Below are 22233 nucleotides of genomic sequence, written 5' to 3'. Positions count from 1 at the left end.
CCAAGATGAGACACTTTAATGTTGCATTCATAAAACACCAGCGTCTGAGTTCATTATGCTCCATATTACTAAGTAATTCAAGCAAATTTTTAAAGTATATTAATTGCTATCTGCCATTGCTGTTTTCCTTGGGGATTTTAATTTAAACAGGTGCTAAAATGATTGAAACTTATTAGGAGATGAAATAATGAGACACAAAGAATAAAATGTGTTTAGAAACTCTCAATTTCACCATAAAACATTTACAACTTGCCAGTACTGGTACCTTGTGTGGAGTAAAATAGTAACAAGGGAAGGCTTCAGAAGGTACTGGATGAAAATGAGTTTCATTTGCCAACCCAATGTATTGTAAACACAGAGGCAAGCTCAGAGGTATATCAACACTCTAACTGCATTTCTGCATTTTAAGAGCAACTATATGGAAAAGAAAGATCAGAGTGGAGACATTTACATTAATATTTAAAGATAAGATGGTGTTCAGTCTGCAGGCTGAGTAAAGCATGTTTGCTTACTTGGGAGTTCCTTAACACTTCACCCTGAACTTTAATGTAACTTCGTAGGTAGGTACTAAAAGCCTAGGAGGGCCTAGAAATATTCTGGAAGTCAGTGGTCAGGCACATTCCATACTTTTGGCCCTCCCTCTTTTAAAGCAGAACAATAGAACATGTTGTCTCCCAGGCTTCAGTCATTTATACACAGCCTTCGTGATTTTTACCACATCCACATGCCACCTGTCGTATTAGCCACTTAATACTTCTTAATAAATTCACTTTTTATACTTAGCTTCTTCCTAAACAAAGTCATCCATGAAATTACATGTTGACAAGCTAGTTCATTTTCATCTATACATCTGTAACAGTGCTGCCTAATAGGGTAACCGTCATCGCATGTGGCTGTTTTCATTTAAATTAAGTAAAATTAAAAGTCCGGTTCTTCAGTAGCAGTGGCCACATTTTAAGTGCTTTGTTGGGGGCACCTGAGTGGCTCAGTTGGTTGAGCATCCAACTCTTCAGCTCAGCTCAGGTCCTGATCTCAGGGTTGTGAGTTCAAACCCCATGCTGGGCTCCATGCTGGGTGTAGAGCATACTTAGAAAGAATAAATAAAAAGAAAATAAAGTGCTCTAAGGCCACGTTATACTCTGTATTATAGAACATTTCTCTTGAAGCAGAGAGTTCTATTGAACAGCACTGGTCTTCTAGAGTATCAGTGTTCATGGACTTCCATCACCAGGATGAGAAAGTACAAGCAGTATTCTAAATTCTAGGGACGCCTGGATGGCTCAGCGGTTTAGTGCCTGCCTTCAGCCCAAGGCATGATCCTGGAGTCCCGGGGTGAGTCCCGCATTGGGCTCCCTGCATGGAGCCTGCTTCTCCCTCTGCCTGTGTCTCTGCTTCTCTCTCTGTGTGTCTCTCACTAATAAATAAATAAAATCTTTTAAAAATAAATAAGTAAATAAATAAATAAATAAATTCTAAAAGTTCTGAGTTCTGTCTGTGTTTACAAAACATCCTATGTTTACAAAATAGCTTTGACCAATAGCATCAGAAAGGAGAAAGTACATATAAAAAATGTATACAGACAAATGACAAGTGCTCAGACAAAGACATGTTTTCCAAGTACAGCACTGATCAGGGTCTGGAAAGCATCTTCAGGTCACATCGTCACAAATTCTTTTTATTGATGTTTATTGCCTCATCTCTTCTTCTCCCCTTCCTTTTCTCTGAGCATTACAGGAAAGGCAATCCAAAACCCTTGTGATGATAAATTATTTGGTGTGAAATCAGAACTTTCAGCCATCCTAAGCTTGAAAAACCACAGTGCATATTGCCATAAGTCATGGTCTGTATCTAGAGGCAACTTTCAGTGAAGGCTGGTCATGTAAGAGGTTGGCCACCCTTGCTCTGCCCTAGATTTTCTTCACATTTTATTCTCGATTTATCTATGAGAAGTTCTTCAATCTCTGTAGCTCTCTTGGGCTCTCTGTGCCTTACTTTGCAAAATGGTAGAAGTTTTATCCCATCCTCCCTCCCAGATGCAGAGTAACTGAATGAACGGTACCACACCCTGAGACCCTTGGGCTGGGGCTCTTGCTAAAGTGATACAAGTTCCTGCTGTCCCATTGGAGTAGAGGGAGCACAATTAATCTGGCTTTTTGACAAATCAACATTGAGAACATGTGTTCCCAGGCACGCATCCTCTTAATCCTGTGCGCCGATGTGCCTAAGGGATTTTTGAATGAGGCTTTGCTTGTCTCTTCTGTTTTTATCCTTAGTTTGACTGTATAGCACTGCTTTGCCATTAATGCTCAGTGGGGGAACTGTACCTGCCCGGTGCCATCCAAATGTCAGCTGCTTCGAGGGAGGCTTTGATGACAACCACAAGGAGAAGAGACTGAGCAGGAAACTGGTCAGGTCAATTAAGAGGTGGGCAGCGTCTGTGATGACAGCAAGACTCCCAGCAATGTGGCCACCTAGGGAATGCAGTACATTACGTGGGATTAGGGCCCCCTAGGGGCCCCAGGATTAGGGCAACTAGATTCACATGCATACTAACCATGGTGAAAATTGCCACAGATTCACAAAGCTTTGTAAGACAAAAGATATCAACATTGATTTAATCCACCTCTTCTCAATTTGATAAGAAACGGACACCCATAGAGTACATAGGATTTGAACATGTGGAAAAGGATTTCAAGGGAGCGGCCATTCCTGGGAGAGGGAAAGTACAGAGACTGGAAAGTGTAGGCACATTTAGAGAACATCACAGTTAGACTGGGACATCAGAGTTCAAAAAAAATATGAAAAGATGAGCCTGGAGAGGAACTTAATCCCAGGACTCCAGGATCATGACCTGAGCCGAAGGCAGACATCTAACCACTGAGTCACCCAGGCGTCCCTCTCAGCCTTTGGCTCAGGTCGTGATTCCGGGGTCCTGGGTTGGAGTCCCACATTGGGTTCCCCACAGGGAGCCTGCTTCTCCCTCTGCCTGTGTCTCTGCCTCTTTCTCTGTGTCTCTCACTAATAAATAAAATCTTAAAAAAAAAAAAAAAAAGATGAGGCTGGCAAGGTATGGGCTGGATTTGAAGAATCTTGTACTGAAGTCGGAGGACCTGGACTACTGTCTATAACCCAGGGGTTGTGGTCAGGCCCACAGCTGTGTTTGGACTTGACTTGTGGTTTTACCAAGGTTTTTACCACTTCCTTCTGCTCTCCTAATTTATGTTACCCACCTGAGTTCAAGATCCCTATTATGAACAGTGGGGGGCAGTAAAGGAAAGGGCAGACACGTTCCACTGAGGTCTTGAAGTGTAACCACTACCCAATAAACTGTAGGAAGGGAACCCAAGCCATGGACATCCTGACTTGCCTTTCTTTCTATTTGGTTTGCCTTCTTTACCTCCTTCTAGCTCTGCAAGAAAAGACCTCCAGCCCCCAAAATAGAAATCAAAAGAAACCTTTGTTTCTTCTTTCCCAAACAGGGCTCCTTGTTTGAGAACAGTCTTTATTGCTACATCTTCCTGAAAAAGAGCTGCGCCAACCAGGTGTCTTCCTGGCAGCTGTTTATCGCCTGTGTATGACAAGCGACAGAGACTTATCAGTCACCAGCCCCTCCATCATCAGACTCACCTTGTCTCAACTAATGATTTTTAAAAATTACATATATGGCTCATAATTGCAATAATCCCCACAGACCACTGGCTCTAGCTGTAGTTAATAACTGGTTTGTCAAAGTTTAATGGTCTGAAGCAAAGTAGTCTTCAAGCTTGTTACTGAGCTGTCAGTGCAAAAAATCACAATGATTCATTAGCCAAAAGGCAACATTTTGCTAACAAATCAGCTTTTCTTCCAATTATCCTCTAATGTTGCTCTCTCTGCCAAACTCGGGGGTCTGATAATAAAGCTGTGTTAATAATACAGTATTTCTTACCGGGAGAATGGCTACATGCAGATTAGCAGCTGACCACCATGTCGGCAAGGAACAAGAGTGAGGATTCCATGCTCAGCTCAAATTGTAGCTTAAGTCAAGGGAGAGGAGTCCTATAGGGGCTCTTCAACAGGCTCAACTGAATCAGTAGATGACTGAGCGAGAAAGATAACTTGCTTTGGAAGAAGCATATTGATTTGGACGCCCAGGAAGTGAGAACCACTTTGCATCATCATTGCTACTTCTAAGAACAGTCCAGAAAACTGTGAGCAATCATGCTGAACCCTATAGAGAAAACTGTGCAAGAGGTAGTTTCTGACTCAACTTGCATTTGCTTCTGAAAGCATGGGTTAGGGCAGCCCGGGTGGCTCAGCGGTTTAGCGCCTCCTTCAGCTCAGGGCTGATCCTGGAGACCCGGGATTGAGTCCCATGTCAGGCATGGGGCCTGCTTCTCCCTCTGCCTGTGTCTCTGCCTCTCTCTCTCTCTGTGTCTCTCATGAATAAGTAAATTAAAAAAAAAATTTTTTTTTAAACATGGGGTATTATTGATAATGATTGTTGTCATCCAGCCAATATCTATTGAGTCCTTCCTGTGCTCGGTACAGGGATGGGGTACACAAAGATACACAAAGTTACACAAAGATACACAAAGATACACAAAGTTCAACAGAGTCCTTGTCTTCAGTGATCTCATTGTCGAGCATTCACCACACTCAAGACTGTACCGTGGGCTAGGAGGATCAGAAAACCATTCTCCTTGGGAGCATTGAGGAATTTTTCACAGGAGAGGGGGGGTAAGACAGAGCTAGAAGGGAAGAGTTTTTCAGGAAGAGGTAAGAGCAAGAACCAAAACAGAAAGAAATGAAAGAAGATGGCACCTTTGTGGAAAATCAAGAGATGTGGAGTGTTGGGTGAATAGCTAGAAATGAGAGTGGAAATGCGGGTTGGGGACCCACTTGTGGGAAACTATGTCAGGCTGGAGAATTTGAATGTTATCCTATGGGATAAGAGAATCTACTGTGATTTGAGGCAAGGTTGTGATGTACTCATATCTGTATTTGAGAGAGAGAGAGAGATCTTTGCCGGCAATGTGGAGGCTGACCTGGAGGGAGGAGAAGCTGGAGGTTAAGACGCAACAGCAATAGCCAAGGAAATACAATGAAGGCATGAAGGAAGGCAGGAGCACTCACACATGTATGGATTACTGGCAAGATAGAGAAGGCAGTGCACTGATGACAAGACAGGAGAGGGACTAGGGACTAAGTTCTGGAAATGCACTCTTCCTAGGGCCTGTGGGGTGAGTGGACAGTGGGGAGCCATTGGGCCTGGGTCTCATACTAACCTCAGTTTCAGAGAGTGGGTGGTAAGTACACATGGCATGTTCTGTGGAGAACAGACACATACTTACCAAAAGGAAAGAAACAAATGTCTCTCAGACAACATTAGCTTGTATCTCATTACTGGACATCACCACTATATAATTCATATTTTAAAAATCCTCTATCTTATGAAGAGCATTATTATACTATATCATAGTATATTATTAATAATATATAGTAATAGAATTATTATACTATATAAAACAAAATTATACTATCAAAAACACAATGCACTGAGTTGTTACTTAACAAGTATTTAACATACACCACAGTTTGCATAGGCGTGTTTTGACACCTCTTAAATTTTTAATATCAGAAACCTCAAAAAATATAAGTGGCCTAAGCCTCTGAGACACCGACTCTAGTACAAAGTAAGCCTCCTTATCAGTAAAGCTTGTGGTTATCAAACCACCCAGCCATAGCTCTCTCTAAGAGAAGTTTCTTACTCTGAGATATTCACTATCTCCCCCAGGCAGCTCCCAGCTCTGTTTTCCTATCTAGCATCCTCCTGCCTCCTCCATCTGTGCTTCACACTCTAAATAGTCCTCCTGTAGGATGTCTCTCTCTCTCTCTCTGACCATTCTCAATTGCTTCCAGTAATTGCCATAGTTAAGCTGATTTTTGTGAGTTCTTGGTGTCCATATAACTGTCTTTTTAAATAGGGATATGCATTTATATGTGCATGTTAGGGCCTTTCCATAATTAGGAGTTTTCACAAGCAGTCAAAAAGAGTTCCAATTCAACAGATTCAAGGCCCATTAACAGTAGACACACTAATGCTTATAACCTTCTCTGATTCCTCCCACCAGTCTGCTTTGTGGCCAATTCTCTCTCTAAACACAGCCCTATGACCTGGTTCTCCCCTGTTCTAAATGTCAATTATCCTATAAGGCCTACAGAATTAATCCAGGTTCCCTAGCCAGGCCTCATGGTCTTTCTTGAGCCCCAACTACCATTCTGCTTTTATTCAGCACTCACCCTGTTTTATTTTACATCACTTATTTAGATAGATCTTAGATAGGTTCAGTTGTAAGTCATAAATGTCTTAAGCAAACTGGCTTCGACAACAACCACAAAATGAACATTGGCTCAAATAGCTAGAAAAAATCAGGGTAGGATTGGATCCAATGCATTCTAATCCTAAGGTTCAAAAAACGTTTGGGATGGGGTGGGCTCTGCCCTGTCTCTAACTGTTGATATTTATTGTCTTACTGGAGACAGACTTACTTCACCCTTGGCAAGAAAAGTTGGACACTAGAAGCTCCAGGTTTCTATCATTTCAGCAGAGTATTTGTAGAGGATAAAGAGCTGTTCTCCCCTCTAGTCTCCCTATAAAAAGACCCAGAGACTCTGAGTAATCTTGCTTGGCATCTCATAACCAGTCTTGCCTCTGAGCATGTGGTTTGTGGTCCAGGAGGACCAGAACTGCATTCAGTACAGTGAGTAGGAGGAAGCTTCCTGTATAGGCAATCCTTGACCACGACAAACAGTGACACCCAAATGCAGCTAGACATCAAGAATCACTTGAATTGCTTTCTAAGAATACAGATTTCCTGTACTATTGAAGACCTACCTGCTTAAAATCTTTCCAGGCAACGCTGATATTTACTACCTCCTGGACCACAGAAGTAATCAGGTGCTGCTCATCAGAGTGCTCCCTCTGGAAGGCCTTTTCCATCTCCCTCTTAGCCACTTCTCAGTGCCTACACAAACTTTAAGGCCTGTCTCAAATCCCATACCCTGTATGAGGACCTCCCAGATTCCCAAAAGTGACCTGAGAATAACAATAGCTTTCTCTGACCTGGTCAAGAATGGCTTTTGGTGAGGTTTGGCTGGGCTTGAATGATGATCAGGGTTTTGATGAATGTGGGGGATGAGGAGAGGCCTTTTCTATTCAAATAAAAAGACATAAGCAAAAGCTACAGAGACTTTAAGATATAGTGTTATTTTGTACAGGATGGGGGAAACAGCTGAAACAGAAAAGTCATGTAGTAAAGTAGTAAGAGAAAAAGATTGATAGTTGGTTTGGCAGCCAGATGGTGGGATGACTTGAAAGTCAAAGTAAGAACTTTTCATTTTGTCCAGAGTGCAGAGTTTTCAAATATATTGATCTCTTTTTACCTGGGGACCTAGCACAGAGGCAGCCCCTGAACCAGCTTCTCCCTGCTGCAGCACACTTTTGGGTCTACCCCCATACCCCCATACTCAGTAACATTTTCTGTGCTTGCTGTGATGGAGGAAACATTGTGAAGCCCTGAAATAGGCAAAGCAGAGCCAGTGAAGAATTCTGAAGACATATTTAACATGATGAGAGCAATGTTTTAGGAAAATCAGTTCAAAATCAATGCAGCTCGAATTCCAAATGAGTCTGTCAGTATCCACTTAATTCCTTAATGACAACATCACTTTCTTCTGGCTCTCAACTGAAGCCAGATTAGAATTTATAGACTAATTAATTATTAAGAATGAAAGAGAAGAGGGAGATTGATTTGCTCACTCCAAGTGAATAACTTTTCAACACCCCTCCCCCAAAAATATAAGTAATTTTAAAATAACACGACAGGGCATAGGAAAGGTACAAGGAGAAAAATGAGTTTTATGAATGGGAGACCATCTCATTTCAGACTGTTGATTAGACATCAGCTAGGGAAAAGATGCCGTCTGTCCTCAGCATCTACATGGATTCTGGGGAAAGCAGAGTAAGAAAGTAGTGGAGAAAAACAAGCCAGTTTCTACATCTTGCTGAGCTGTGTTTGCATATAGTGTTTGCCAGTACTTTATCTGGAAAGCTATAAATTTCCAGAACATCGCCTTTTTAAGCCACATTTTGAGTAGGTTCTGTTTTTTAGATTTTCCATTTTGTCCGTCTCTTACATAAGCAATAGAATACTGTCCATAATCTTATGAATTTAACTAATAAAAAAGGAATATACCTCTGGCATAAATATCAGTGGATTTTTGCAGTGAGTTTTCAAATTGGAATTGCTCAAAGTAAATTCTTTGCAATTTCATCAAGCTATTAAGTTGGTTCCTTCAAAAAACTTACCCTGGCTCTAGAAATTGTGTGATATCAATTATTTTTATAATCTTTGACTGGAAAATTATTTGCCAACCCTGGATTTTTCTTAGACTGGATGAGTCTAGGTTCTTTTCCAGTTTTCAAAAGATAAAAGTCTGAGTATAAATATAGAGGCCATAAGACTCCATAGGATTCAGAAATCAATTAATTCTGATTATTGGCTATGATAGTGCAAAACCCAAACCAAACCAAAACAAAACTAAATAAAAACAAAAACTTGGCAGGTTCTATTTTTCTTTAGTCTCAGATACTATTAATTTAGTCCTCCTTTTGGGTAGAAGAAAATGAAACCAAAATATTGATAAGATTGTAACAAGTAAGAATTGTCATGGAGTAATAGTACCTTATAATACTGTATGCCAGCTAGTTTCTAGTGTTCCTTTTTTATTTTGGGGGTGGAAAAATAAGAAAAGATACATGACATATCAAAACTTATAGATTAAATTCATAGCTAAACATAATTTTATTAAAAAAAGAAAGCATAAAAATATTTAGAGAATGATATAACTCAAGATATTAAGACATGCAATAAGACTACAACCCTGAAGAAACATGGAGAAAGTAACAAACTTTTTTTTAGTAACAAATATTTTTAAAACCAAAATTCTAAATTAAAAACAGAAAAATTTAGATGATAATAATAATAATAGTCTCAATAAACTAGATATCCACCCAGTTAATCAAGGAAAAGAAAATATATCAACAATATTAAAATGAGAAAGTAGCTAGAATAAACAAAAGAATATTAATATGAAACTGTCATGCTCCAATGTATGATAATAAATTGGAAAATTTCAGTGAGATGGTTGACTTTGGAAAAACATTATGACCAAAATACACTGGAGAAGTAGAAACTTTGAGTACATCAAAAAATAAGGAAGAAGCTAATAAATCTATCTTAAAAATTATTTCCAAGACTGTCTCTAAAGCTAGACAATTTGCCAGGGAATTCTTTAAAAGGAAGAGATAATTACAATGTTACATAAATCATTTCTATTGTTTTATTTTTTAAAAATATCATTAAAATTAAACTTTTCACTTTAATATGCATAACTCTATTTCAAAAACTGAGAAAAATAGCTCCAAACATAAAACTCTCAATTTCAGTTATTAATAAAAATAAAAAATCCTAATGAAAATGTAAGTGATCCAGACTGAGCAATGCATTGAAAGAATGGTCCACCACAGTCCACTTAGAAACACTGTAATAAGAGCCTAGCACCAGGAGCTCCTGAATTCAGACTGCCTGCTACTCAAGTAGAGTACTCAACAGTGTTTCTATTCTTCATCTATATAGTGCAATTAATAATAGGACCTACCTCACAGGGATTTTGACAGGATTAAGTAAGGTAACACAATGGCAAAGACTCATCACAGTTCCTGGCACATAATACGCATTAAATAGATATTTATTATCATCATAATGCCAGAAATGCAAAGACCATATTATATTAGGAAATCTCTGAATATAATACATATCAACAATGTGTCAAAAAAATGCTTAACAGTATGTTTAAAAGAAAAGTTACTTGATAAAAGTAACAAGTGTCTTTAATTATCTGTTAATCATTTAAAAACTAGGGAAAAAACCCACTTCGTTCACATAATGAAATACTTAACCTCTCAGGAAACATTTCCCTTAACAGTTAATAGTTTAACATAAGATTTGATTTAGCATATTATTTAACATGATAAAAATATGAAACATACAGAAGAGCTAATTTATTGAAAAAGAAGAGAAATACGTTTTTTGCACAAGAAAGTGTTACCTCCTAGGAGGGAGGAGGATGGATGAGAGAAAAACAAAATGGGTTGAAATACATTTAGAATGAAAATAATTCTAGTATACTGTTGAGTATAAAATGAATATGCAAAATGGAAAACTTTCCAGAATACCAAAAGTAATCACCTCAAAAAAAAAAGGACATGCCAAAAGGAAGACCCCCTTCACCTCTGAAAAGAATAAAAAAAAACACACCTAAATAAACCTGGCAAAAAAATAGGCTGACTCTGAACAAACAAATAACCCAACTACTAAAATCACAAAACATATGAGAGATGTAGAGTATTTGGTTAAATGGAGAAACATACCATATTCTTAGAGGAGAAAACTGAGTACTTTAAAAATATTTGTGTTTCCAAATTATCTTACATACCAGTAAAACCATAATTTGATTTTGGAGGGAACTGAACACAATGGTTCTCATGTTTAATTAGAATAATAAACAGAAATTAATGAGCTTTTCCTTTTTTCTTTTAAATGAGGAATGATGAGAGAACAACAGATTTTATAACATATAAATCTACATTAATTAAATGCTACTAGTAACAGAGAATAGCAATACAGATCAATAAAACATCTTAGAACCAATCCCTTATTCTTTATAAAATATTGATGAATGATAAAAGAAACATCAAAAATCAATAGGAGTAATTATTCCATAAATAATTCTGAAAACTCTGTTATTCATAAAAAGAATTTTTAGTCCTTAGAGTATATCTATTCTCACATTGATTTAAAATTAAATGCAAAAAAATGAACAACAAAATGGTATTTATCTTCTTACTATACAGGGACGAAAGCACTAAAAGAGTGAAAGAGCAGTAAAAGAAATTAGCTCAAAATGGGATGTCTGGTACAGTTACATATATAAAATTTAAAACTTATCTACATCTAACCAAAAATTAAAGACAAACAATAAACTTAAAAGTACTTATAACAAATATAAAAAGTTCAGTATCCTAACTATATAAAGAGCTCCCAGAGATCAATATAAAGCATTACAAATTATCTATAAAACAAATGAGCAAGAAATATTAAGAGGCAAGAAGGAAATGCATCAACAAAAGGAAACATAGATTACTAATAAGCATGCAAAAATATTCTAACAATAACAAAGAAATGAATATTAAAATAAAGGATATTCACCTATATATTAATAAAGATTCTAAAAGATTAAAATAAGTTCTGGTAGAGATTTGGAGAATCATTTTCACATACATCATGCAGACATATGAATTGTTTTAAGCTTTCTGGATACCCGTTTGGCAATATGCATCAAGAAGTAACAAATATATTTATGTCCTTCAATCAATTTTTCCACTGTTAGGAATCTCTTTCAAGAGATTAACTAGAAAGGCAGGCAGACCTTTATTCATGAGTTTTTATTACAGCCCGTCCATACATAGCAGGAAAAAAAAAAACCCTCCCTAAATTTCTAACAATAGAGAGATAGTAATGTAAGGCACAGTAGAGCGTTATTATAGAATATTGTTCAGACATAAAAATGTTTTTGAAGAGTATTTGATGGCATGGCCAAAAACATTCAGTATGCTCTCAGTTATGTTAAAAAACTGAGTTATGACAGATAAGTATATCGGAAAAAACACTCCACAGTATTATTAGAGGTTATTACTCAAATGTGGGATGGTGAGGAATTTTGTTTTCTAATATTTTCCCATCTTATCGACAATGAGCATATTGTTACTCAGTACTTACAGAAAATATGAATTCTTTATTTAAAAGGAGAACTTACATAACTGTCCTGCGGTGATGTGGGGTTTTGTTTGTTTGCTTGTTTAATCAGAGAAGTCTTTTTAAATAATACTCACCCACGACCTCTGCAATCATGAAAATGAAGCATACTCCCGAAGCAGCATAGAGTTTCCACTTGGCGTAGACTTGCTCGTTTGCTCTGTTCTCTGTGGCCTTGGAGTTGCTGTGGCAGTGATAGATGGCTCCTGACTCCAGCTCCTCTGGCTTCTCTCCAGGACATTGATCTTTATTCAAGGATTTCTGCTGGAGTTCCACACTACAGATGAGTTTGACAGAAGCAAGAAGTGAACATGGTTGCAAACAAATACCTCAATGACAGCCCTACCCGTTCTCAGAACTGTTATTAGGACATCTGCTAACTAGCTAGGAAGTTGCTGTTCACAGCTCCTTCCATAAGAAATACCAAGTGAAGGAACAAGCAAGAAATTTCCTTCTGAATTCTCAACGACTAAAGGTTTTGCTTTTATTCTGTCAAGGTCCTATTCAGTCTATTACCAGCAGCGATTACGAGATATCAAAGGAACAGGAGAAAGGAAGCAGATACACTTTGATGCATTTTCTTCCAAATTACTGCATTTTTAAAAGATTTTGGACCCCATGTAACACATTTTTAAAAAGGAGGGCAGGGCGATCTTAGATATGTGCGTATGAGCCTGACTGTTGATTCAGATACTCACTATTAAATGCCAAAACTCTTCCTTTCTTCTCCACAGCAACACTGTTAATAGATCATAGCACTTTCTCTTGCTGAGTCCACGTGGACCCTCAGAAACCTTAACATGACTTTGCAAACAATCTCTATCATCTATCAAAACTGTATTGGGAGTTGATCTTGCCTATACTTCTTAAAGCAGGCAATACATATCAGCTCTTCTCAAATATAAAATTTTATTTAGAGGCATGTATAGACTTCTAGAATTTCATAGATGGAAAGATAGTAGATAACATTCAGTCCAATCCCATAGTTTCTTAGCTGAAGTAATCAAGGTTCACAGGGGTTAAGTAATTGCCTGAGACCATATAACCAGGAAACAGCAGAAGTGGGATTCCAAGCCTAGTGTTTTTTTCCCACTGGGCTCCACTCTGCCCCCTACCTGAACTTCAGTACACCTAAAACCAATCTCTACTGATGGCAGTATCAATGTCCATGAATTTTGAGCTGATAAGACTTTAATTTCTTAAATAAAGTTATTAGAAGACATTAATAAGATTCTTAGAATGAACTTAGCATCCATGATTTTGAAAGGTATAAAAAGAGAAATAAGTTCACCTCCACTTGAAGAGCTAGTTCATTTGTCTTATTACCATCTGGAATTAAAGGTCTGAAGGTTTTGGCTTAGATTATGGTGATGATTATGATCCTAATTATCATTTTATTTTAGTTTTCCTGAATAAACTAACATATATATTCATTACAAATGAATTTCTGTAATTCTAGATTTTCTAGAATAGAATTCTGGCACAAAGCAAAGGGAGAAATTACTGGTAACCTTATCTCCAAAAGACAACTACTGCTGATATTTTGTTGTTTACTTTGTAACATATAAACACACCTTTTTAAAACATAATCAGAGTCCATAACTAATTTGAATGTTTTTGGTTACAAGTACTGAAAACAAAGCTCATGCTAGATTATTAAATGGGAATTATTGGTACTACAACTGAAAAATCTAGATATATTAGGCTTTAACCTGATTTAGGAAGACTCCAGATGCATCGCTCTGCATTCTCTAAGTACACTTTAACTGCAGGCTGTTTTTCCTCATGGTAGTGGAATGGTTGCCCAAGGTAATCAGAGTTGTGTACTTGCCTTTTCTTATACAGAAGAGACAATGTCCACTCCCAAGTCCTAAACAAGAATCCTGAGTTGCATGCTGATTTGACCAAATGGGAACCAACTTTTATAGCCAGAGGAATATGAATAGGCTAGTTGGCTTGACCTTGTTATAATCAGATTGGCTAAACCCTACCATGCTGACCCCTGGAGCTGAGATTGGGGTAGATGCTACCCAAATCATGGCTGCAACTCAATGGGGAGGTCTGGAATGGGTTATGGATAAAATGACAGTGTCACCATGGAATCCTACCAAAGACAAGCTTCGGAACCTGATTCTTAGCTATATGTATTATTGACATTTTCTCAATTTATTAAATACTCTACACTATTATTTTTAACACAAAGGGAGCACTGTATTTAGCATAAATATGTCATACATAATGAACTGATTTCCTTAAACAATTCATTCTTTTCCATTTATTTGCTTATATAAGTGAGGCTGTTGATCTTTATAGTTCATCTTTACTCTATATATTATCATCTTAGAATGTAACTCTAAAAGGGCAATTGTCTGGTCAACAGGTATCTACATTTTTAAGGATTTTGGCGTTTATTGCCAAATTGACTTTGGAATCTTTATATGGATGAAGTTAATAGCACTCAGGATTTTGAACAGTTCCCAATAATCTTGTTTGTTAGAATAGGAACCATTTGGCAATAAGCACATAAAGTATTTATATCTACACATTTTTGCCTTTGTAATGTGATACATAATCTGATAATAAAAATATATATCATGGGGCAGTGTGGGTCACCAGTGGCCATCAACTCCGTGGAACCAGAGAACTAAAAAGAAAGCATGATAGAGGTTTCCTCTTCCTTTGTGCTGAAAAGGCAACATGAGCAAGACAGGGTCACCGATTGGTCTGGCACTATTCATATGACCACTGATTTGCTGGTGTCATATGAAGCTTTGTTTTATTTTATACTTTTCATTAATCTTGTGGCCAGAGAAAACAGGTGGTAAGTGACCAGGAGAAAGAACTTATTCTGGGGGCAGTGCAGAAGGCAGACAAAGGCAGGAGTCCTACTAGGGACACAGCCTCAGGGCAATCTCATGAGAAGAAAAGTGCAAGAAACCTGGCCAGTTTTTACTTTTAAATACTGCTTTGTTGTCCTAGCCTCAAAGATTAACCAATACGGTTATACTTTAAGCTGAGATTGTTCCTTGAGATACTAAGCAGGCTATCTAAACATGGGTTTCAGAGACTCCATTGAAATTGGATACGATGTGTTCATATGTATATTTGTGTTTTATGTGGGAGGAATGCAAGAGCCCACAGTTTTAACTGAGCTCCTAGAAAGGTCTGTAATCCCCCCAAAACTTAAAAATCCAAAATTAAAATACATTTCTCATTGCCTCACTAGAGCAAAGTGGTCTGCGTACCTACAGATGCAGAACAGGCTCTTAATCTAAAAAATGATGTGAATCCTAAGAAGAATTTTAAGAAGGTTCTAAAAAGCAAATGCTATAATGCATCAAAAACTGAATTGTGAATAAATCATCATAGATTCCCATGAATTCATAGATGGTTTGAAGCTCTGAAGAATAGGAATAGTAGGCCAGAGCAGAGGAAGTTACTATAGCATCAAAGAAAAAAAGGAGTAACAGGAGAAATAAGGAAATATTCAGAAATTTTCTTGCAATAGCCTAGAACTGAGTTCATTTCTTAAAATACTAATTAGAATATGAAGTTTATTTTTTGACCTTGGTGAAGCCTTTCTTTTTCTTTTGTATTTTCTGTGTGTTTGATGGTAGATGTTAAACCCCTTTGTTTCTGGGTCTCTAAAGTAGAGCTAGTAATACTTTCCACCCTCTTATTTCATATGTTGACTACATAATGAAATCACTTCTATTTTGTGCTTCTACATCACTTCTCCCAAGAACCTAAAATCACTATTCCTATTAGAAGATGAAAGCTTACATTCCACCATGCATATCCAATACATCATGTATTCGTTCATTCGACAAATATGTACTGCATGCCTGCAATGTGCTTGCACTAACAAAGATGCTAATTGATACCATGGTCCTTGAGACTAAGTTCCTGACCTTAGAAGCTTGTATCTTAGCAGAGGCAGACAAAAGTAAGCCAGCTGATAGGCACAGAGGCTATGTGGTCAGTGACTGGGCAAGAGAAGCTGGGGCTACTTTAAATAGAGCCGTAATAGGAGGCACCTCTGTAGAGATATCTCTGCAATGAATTAAAGGATAACCAGGAGTAGACTTACGTGGAAGAGAAACATCACAAGTGGAGGGTATTGCTGGTGCAAAGGCACAGAGGCAAGAAAGAGCTTGTCTTGTTCAAAAGCTTGCCTGGACAGAAAGGGAACTACATAGGTGGCCACTGTGAGATGAAGAGTGACATTGGATGACGTCAGAGAAGTAGGCAGAAATTAAATCATGCAGAGCTCTGTGAACCATTAAAAAGGGTCTTCTTTTCTTCAAAGTCTGCAGGGAGGCAGTTGGAAAGTTTTGAGCAGGAAACATTATGTGGTTCACATTTCTAAAATGATCACTTCTGGTGATGCTTAGAAGGCTTGAATATAAAGAGACAAAACATGGAGACCATTTAGGAGGTGGCTGGAGCAGAGATACTGGCAATTTGGACCAGTGCCGTGAGAAGGAAAATGGGAAGAAGCAGTCATAAAGAGGGATGTTTGGAAGGTACAATCAATGGGACTTACTAACCAATAACATTATTTAAGGTTGAATGGGGGAAGGGTGGGACTGGAAGATGGTTCATGGATTTCTGGTTACAACAGCTAGGCAAAGGGCATACCAGTTTCTGAGTTAGGCTGAGTGGATGACAGTACTGGGAGGAAGCTGAGAATTTGGGCTTTGACATCCCATTGCTAAGCCGACTCCCAGCTTTACCACTCACTAATCGTATGACTCTAAGAAAATCACTTCTCTGTGCCTCAATTTCCTCATCAGCAAAAAGGGATAATGATAACATCTCTCTCATAGGGTCACTCTGAGATTTTAGCAAATTCATATAAATACTTCAGAGTTGTGTTTGGAACAAGATAAAAGATAAAAGTGTGGATTTTTACATTAGTCTACCATTTTCACATTACATGGGTATCACTCTTCTTCAGAAACTATAAAGTAAGTTGTACTGCGAAATAACTTTAGGCTAGGGGTTCCTGAGTGGCTCAGTTGGTTAGGTGTGGGACTCTTGGTGTCAGCCTCTTGGTTTCCACTCAGGTCATGATCTTGTGGTCTTGGGACCAATCAAGTCCCAATGGAGCTTTGTACTCAGTGCGGAATTTGCTCCAGATTCTCTCTCCCTCTCCCTCTCACTCACTCTCTCAAAATAAACAAATAAATAAACAAGCAAATAAATAAATAAATGAAATCTTTAAAAAAAGAAATAGGCAACTTTAAGAAAAAAAAATTTTTAAAGAGAAATAACTTTAGGTTAAGCAATTTTATGTGAGAGCTTGAATAAACAAAAAGCAAGCTTTTCTTTTGTTTCCCCTTTGTCCATATCCATTATTCTAGATTCTACTCAAGTGACAATAAGGCATCAGTTTTGTATGAATTAACCCTGGGAATTGAGCCTCTATTCCTAAGGACAGGATAAGTATCAAAGAGGGAGAAAACATTCATACATCCCTTAGCAGTTCCTGGCCCATTTCACCCTCTCAACCACTTTCCTCCATCTGCACTAGAAAGACTCCTGTGCATTCAGTGCCTGGGACTTCATCTTGAACACAGTAGATATTCAGGACACATCTGTTGAGATTATGCTTGATTAAATGTTTGTGAAATAAATGAGTGATGTGAAGAAGTGTTTTGAGGGGAGAGAGCTAGAGGGAGTGGAGAATAGAAATGTTAGCAGAATCAGATGTAATTTCCCATCCTAGAACAGGTGTCCAATTGCTCTCTCCTTTTTAAAACAGCTTTATCAACCTATATATATAATCCATATGCCACACAAGTGACCCATTTAATGTATACAATTTAATGGGTTTTAGCATATTTGCAGAGTTGTGCAACCATTACCACAATCTAACTTAGAACATGTCCGTCAGCCCAAAAAAGGAGCCTTGTACCCATTAGCAGTAAATCCTCAATCTCCTTGCATACAACTCTACCCCAGACAGCCACTAATTTACCTTTTTTCCTCTCTTGCTGCTTTTAAGACTTTTTCTGTGTGTTTTGTTTTCAGTATTTTCACTATGACATATAAGAGTGTAGATCCATTTTCCTTGATTCTTCATAGCATCTGTTGACCATTGTGGATGTACAGATTAATATTGTCACCAAATTTTGGAAAATTCTAGACATTATTTCCTTAAATATTTCTCTCCTCCTTTTTCTCTTCTCCTGGTACTCCCATCATGAATGTGTTAGGGCATTTAATGATGTGCTACATTTCCCTGAGGTTCTGTTACTTTGTACTCCTTTTTTTTTTTCTCTTTGTTCATTATGCTGCGTACCTGTTGATCTGTTTTCAAGTTCACTGATTCTTCTGTCAGTTCATCATCTACTACTGCATCCTTTTAACAAATTTTTTATTCTACTTATTCCACTTTCAACTTCAGAATTTCCATTTGGTTCTTTTCTATATGATTTCTATCTTTTTATTGACATTATCTGTTTGATGACACACTGCCATTATACCTCTTTTTAATTTTTTAAGCATGATATCATTTAGTTCTTTAATTACATTTATAATGACTACTCTGAACAAAGTCCAACATCTGGGCTCTTTTAAAGGCAGTTTCTATTCCCTGCTCTTTTTACTATGCATGGGTTGTTTTTTGCGTTTCTTTGCAGAGTTTGTAATAGTAAACTCTAGCAATTCTGGATACTGATCCCCTATGGGCCCAATGTTGCTGACATTTACTTGTTTGCTCTTTTATGTGTTTTAGGAATGGCTTATCTTATTTAGTGGCATCTATTTCCTCTGATGTCCACTACATGTGCAACTTCTGTTATCAATTTATTTTCTCATGGTTCTGGAGGCTGAAAATCCATGATTAAGGTGCTGGAAAATTCGGTTTCTGGCAAATGCTCTCTTCCTGGCCTACAGATGGCTGCCTTGCTATAACCTCACGTTGTGGAGAGGGATCTCTGGTATCTCTCCCTCTTTTATGAGGATATCACTTCTACCATATCAGGGCTCCATCCTGGAGACTTCATTTAACCTTAATCACCTTTTGAAAGGTCCTATCAGCACAGTCACATGGGAGTTTGGGCTTCAAGATGTGAATTTGAGTGGGGGCGGCGGGGGGGGGGGGGGACACAAATATTCAATCCATAGCAGACTCCTTTATAGGGGGGAAATATTTGAGGCCATAGGAAAGAGAATGAAAACTAACCAAAAGCTGGTACAAAACCCCCAGACATGTGAATAAAGCCATCTGGGAACTTTTGGCAGAGCACAGACACCAGGAGAACGCAGCTCCATGAGCAAACCCCGCTAACCCACAGAATTGTGAATAACACAATGATTATTATTTAAGCTACTACATTCTGGGACTGGTTTGTAGCCCAGCCATAGATAAATGAATCACTCTTTTTGTGGAATTAGAGAGAAAAGATTCCTTCAGATTAAGTTTCTCAATGCTGGCAACAATTTAAATGGAAAGCTGATTATAAGTAGAAAAGAGAGAAGAAAGGAGAAAAGAGAAGGACTATCCGAGGAATAAGTTGTCTGGGAAATAGAGACGGAAGAAAATATATGAGAAACAAGGTTGGGGAAGTTGACAAAAGGAAGTGAATAAGTGAAGAAGTCAAGGTTCATGTGACCTCAGGAAGAAATAGATTATAGATTCAGGAGGCCACAAGGTTAAAGTGTAGGTGCAGGAGAGGTGAAGGAGGAGGAAGCAGACACTAAATTCACAAACAGGAGGTGTGTGTTCAGACCCAACTCTGTCATAATTAGACATCTGAACTTGTTCTCTTTGGCATTCAGGTTCCTAACTGGCAAAATGACGGATCGGCATAAATCATCTCTCCCAAGTTCAACTGTTATTATATGAAAAGAAAATAAAAATGAGTTTGACAGTTTCTATCATCACCATATCCTGAAATCCATACCCGTTTAGGAAGTGAAAGAGAACCTGTAACTATAAATTTATAAATTTATAAATGTATAATGTAACTATAACTGTCACACTTTGTGTAACAGAGTGCCAGTGGTCTATTTTAATGAGAAGGGAGATAGTGTTATTTTAATAATGTAGAGATGCTCTTTTAATAGTGTCCATAGTATTAACAATTCATTGTCTAAAATTTCTGCCTGACCTAACATGAGGATTTATTATTTATGGTCTTAATAAATCATACCTAATACTATTTTCTAAGAAAAATAACTCTTATAATATGAGATAATAGATGTGCTAGATTCTACCAAACATTTTTAAGGCAAAATTATAAAGAAGTCCCTTTACAGCTCTTTAGACATTTCATGCTATCAAGCACAAATTTGCTACTCTTTAGAATATGAATTTGGTTCCATGAAACAAACATAGACATTACACATATCATTAATTATATGTATTCTCTTGAGCTCTCCTCCTATCATGAATTCATTTCACATTTTTATTCATTCATCTGTATGTACTCTGCATGTTTCTCTTTGCTCTTCATTCAGCTCGAACTCTCCAAATACACCCACTCTTATTCTTACATGTCTCTGTTTTTACCAGGCAATTATCTCAGTCTGAAAAATATTCCCTAATCCTATTTTCCATATGGAGTTTTCCTAACCTTTTTCTAACTCCTTTTCATTTTTCAATTCTTATTCTACCACTTCCTAAGTGCTTTCTGTGACCCTTAAAGTCCAGCTAAGACCTAGGTTCCTTTGAGATTTTCTCATTAAACATCCCCAGGATGACACTTCTATGCTATTTTATAATTGCTTATTTCCTATGAGCGTTCCACATTAGACTAAAGGTTGCAAGAGGACAGAGATCTGAGAGCAGAAATGTTTTCTTCCTGTTATATATCCAGGTGTATTCAATCAATAGTAGTTCGATAATGGAGGATGAATGAATATACTGTATGTGGTACCGTGGAGATATTAAATGGAACTAGAATTCTGCAGTGCATTAAACTCAGCTATATTCATTATACTTGTGTACGTTTGATTATGGCATTTTATGATTAAGAAAACAGCAGTTAGTTAAAGAACAATGTAGCCACAATTCTGTCACATAGTTGAAAAGCCTTAATTTTTTTCTAAATATAATTTAATAAAATTTGCTTAGAACTTTAAGAATGATAATAATTGAGGAAAAGAAAGGTAAACACATTCGATCACATATACCTATTTCCTGGAAGATAAACTACAGGTGAAAAATATGTTAATAAAATGTATATTTTGTGCATTTAAGGAACCAAATCTGCATTTTTCAGGATGCAAATCATATAGATCAGTCAACAGTTTATCAAATTTTACAAACTGCCCCTGAGTTGGAGAGTGAAAGTTTCCAGTTTTGAAGCAATAGGGTCTGAGGATTTATTAAATAGTCAAGATAGAAAATTGTGAGGCAGAAACTGATGTCTGTTACCTGTCTAGGTTGAAGGCATACATCTTGGTGGCTCTGTCATTCACAAGGTAAGTTCTTTCAAGAAACTCCATGGTGGTCAGGATGACAGCTTTGCTGTTGTTTGTTGTGGCAGAGGCTGCTGCTCCTTACCTCACTGCCCAGTTTGGGAAGCAAAGCAGCATTACAATCATTCACATACTTTCCAAAGAAAAAAAGTAAAAAGGCTTCCGGGATTTAGAATACCAAGCCTCCTACATAATGTTCTTGGTAGGTCCTCTAAAATTACAGCCTCCTTAGACTATCACCTGGTCTCATTTTCTCACCCACAGAAACTCCTTTCCTACAGAGACTTGCAGGAAGGACCAGGTGAAGCGTGTGTGTGTGTGTGTGTGTGTGTGTGTGTGTGCGCTTCCCATGTTATCTGATTCCACTGTGCTTCCTGAGAGGTAGAGAAGCTCAAGAGTTTCCTGTTAAATGCTGATGTAGAGGTTTGGTCTTCAGAGCACACCTGGATGAGCTGCAGACATCCTTCTGGGCACTCGTCTCATGTTTTTCCTTTCTTTTCCTTTCCTTTTGGTTGGGGGAGAACTCTTTCTCAACCTAAAAACATTTCTCTGGAGATTTAGTTATAAGATGACCTCTAAGCAGCTGTCAGGATTTATTTCTCCTCTCCTAGGACCATTTTGGGATTTCACTACTGAAGGGAGGACATGGGTCATTAGTTGCTGAAGTCTGTAATCTGAAACAGTTCCTGGTGTGGCAGCTTTGAAGCCCTTTTGACAGGCAGGGAAAGGGCAGACTCAGCTGCTAAATAAATTACAGCCCTCAATCATACCCACAAGGCCTGGAAGGATCAGTATTCCCCCTGGCTAGGGTATCCACTGCTGACGATAAAAGTCTCATCCAAGGAAACCCTGTCAGGCAAACAAGTCACAACTCAGGAATGGC

At 37.8% G+C, this 22233-nt stretch overlaps 1 protein-coding gene across 2 annotated transcripts in view; it reads right to left on the bottom strand.

The window, feature by feature from the left end:
* SLC30A8 (solute carrier family 30 member 8) overlaps positions 1-21566 on the bottom strand; it is a 35754-nt gene extending 14188 nt beyond the window's left edge. The window contains exons 1-3 of one of the 2 annotated variants that reach the window (XM_077847035.1): positions 21307-21566; positions 11996-12195; positions 2325-2471 (exon numbers count right to left, since the gene is read on the bottom strand). In XM_077847035.1, the coding sequence (XP_077703161.1) occupies positions 2325-2471; positions 11996-12195; positions 21307-21377 (418 nt within the window). In that variant the 5' untranslated portion in view covers positions 21378-21566. The remainder of the gene's footprint in view (positions 1-2324; positions 2472-11995; positions 12196-21306) is intronic. The other variant, XM_077847034.1, reaches the window with a different exon arrangement.
* Between the last annotated feature and the right edge of the window lie 667 nt (positions 21567-22233).

Source organism: Canis aureus, chromosome 14, assembly GCF_053574225.1.
Source record: "Canis aureus isolate CA01 chromosome 14, VMU_Caureus_v.1.0, whole genome shotgun sequence".
NCBI classification, from domain to species: domain Eukaryota; kingdom Metazoa; phylum Chordata; class Mammalia; order Carnivora; family Canidae; genus Canis; species Canis aureus.
The sequence above is the reverse complement of the archived record's forward strand: the minus strand, read 5'-3'. Positions and strand labels throughout refer to the sequence as shown.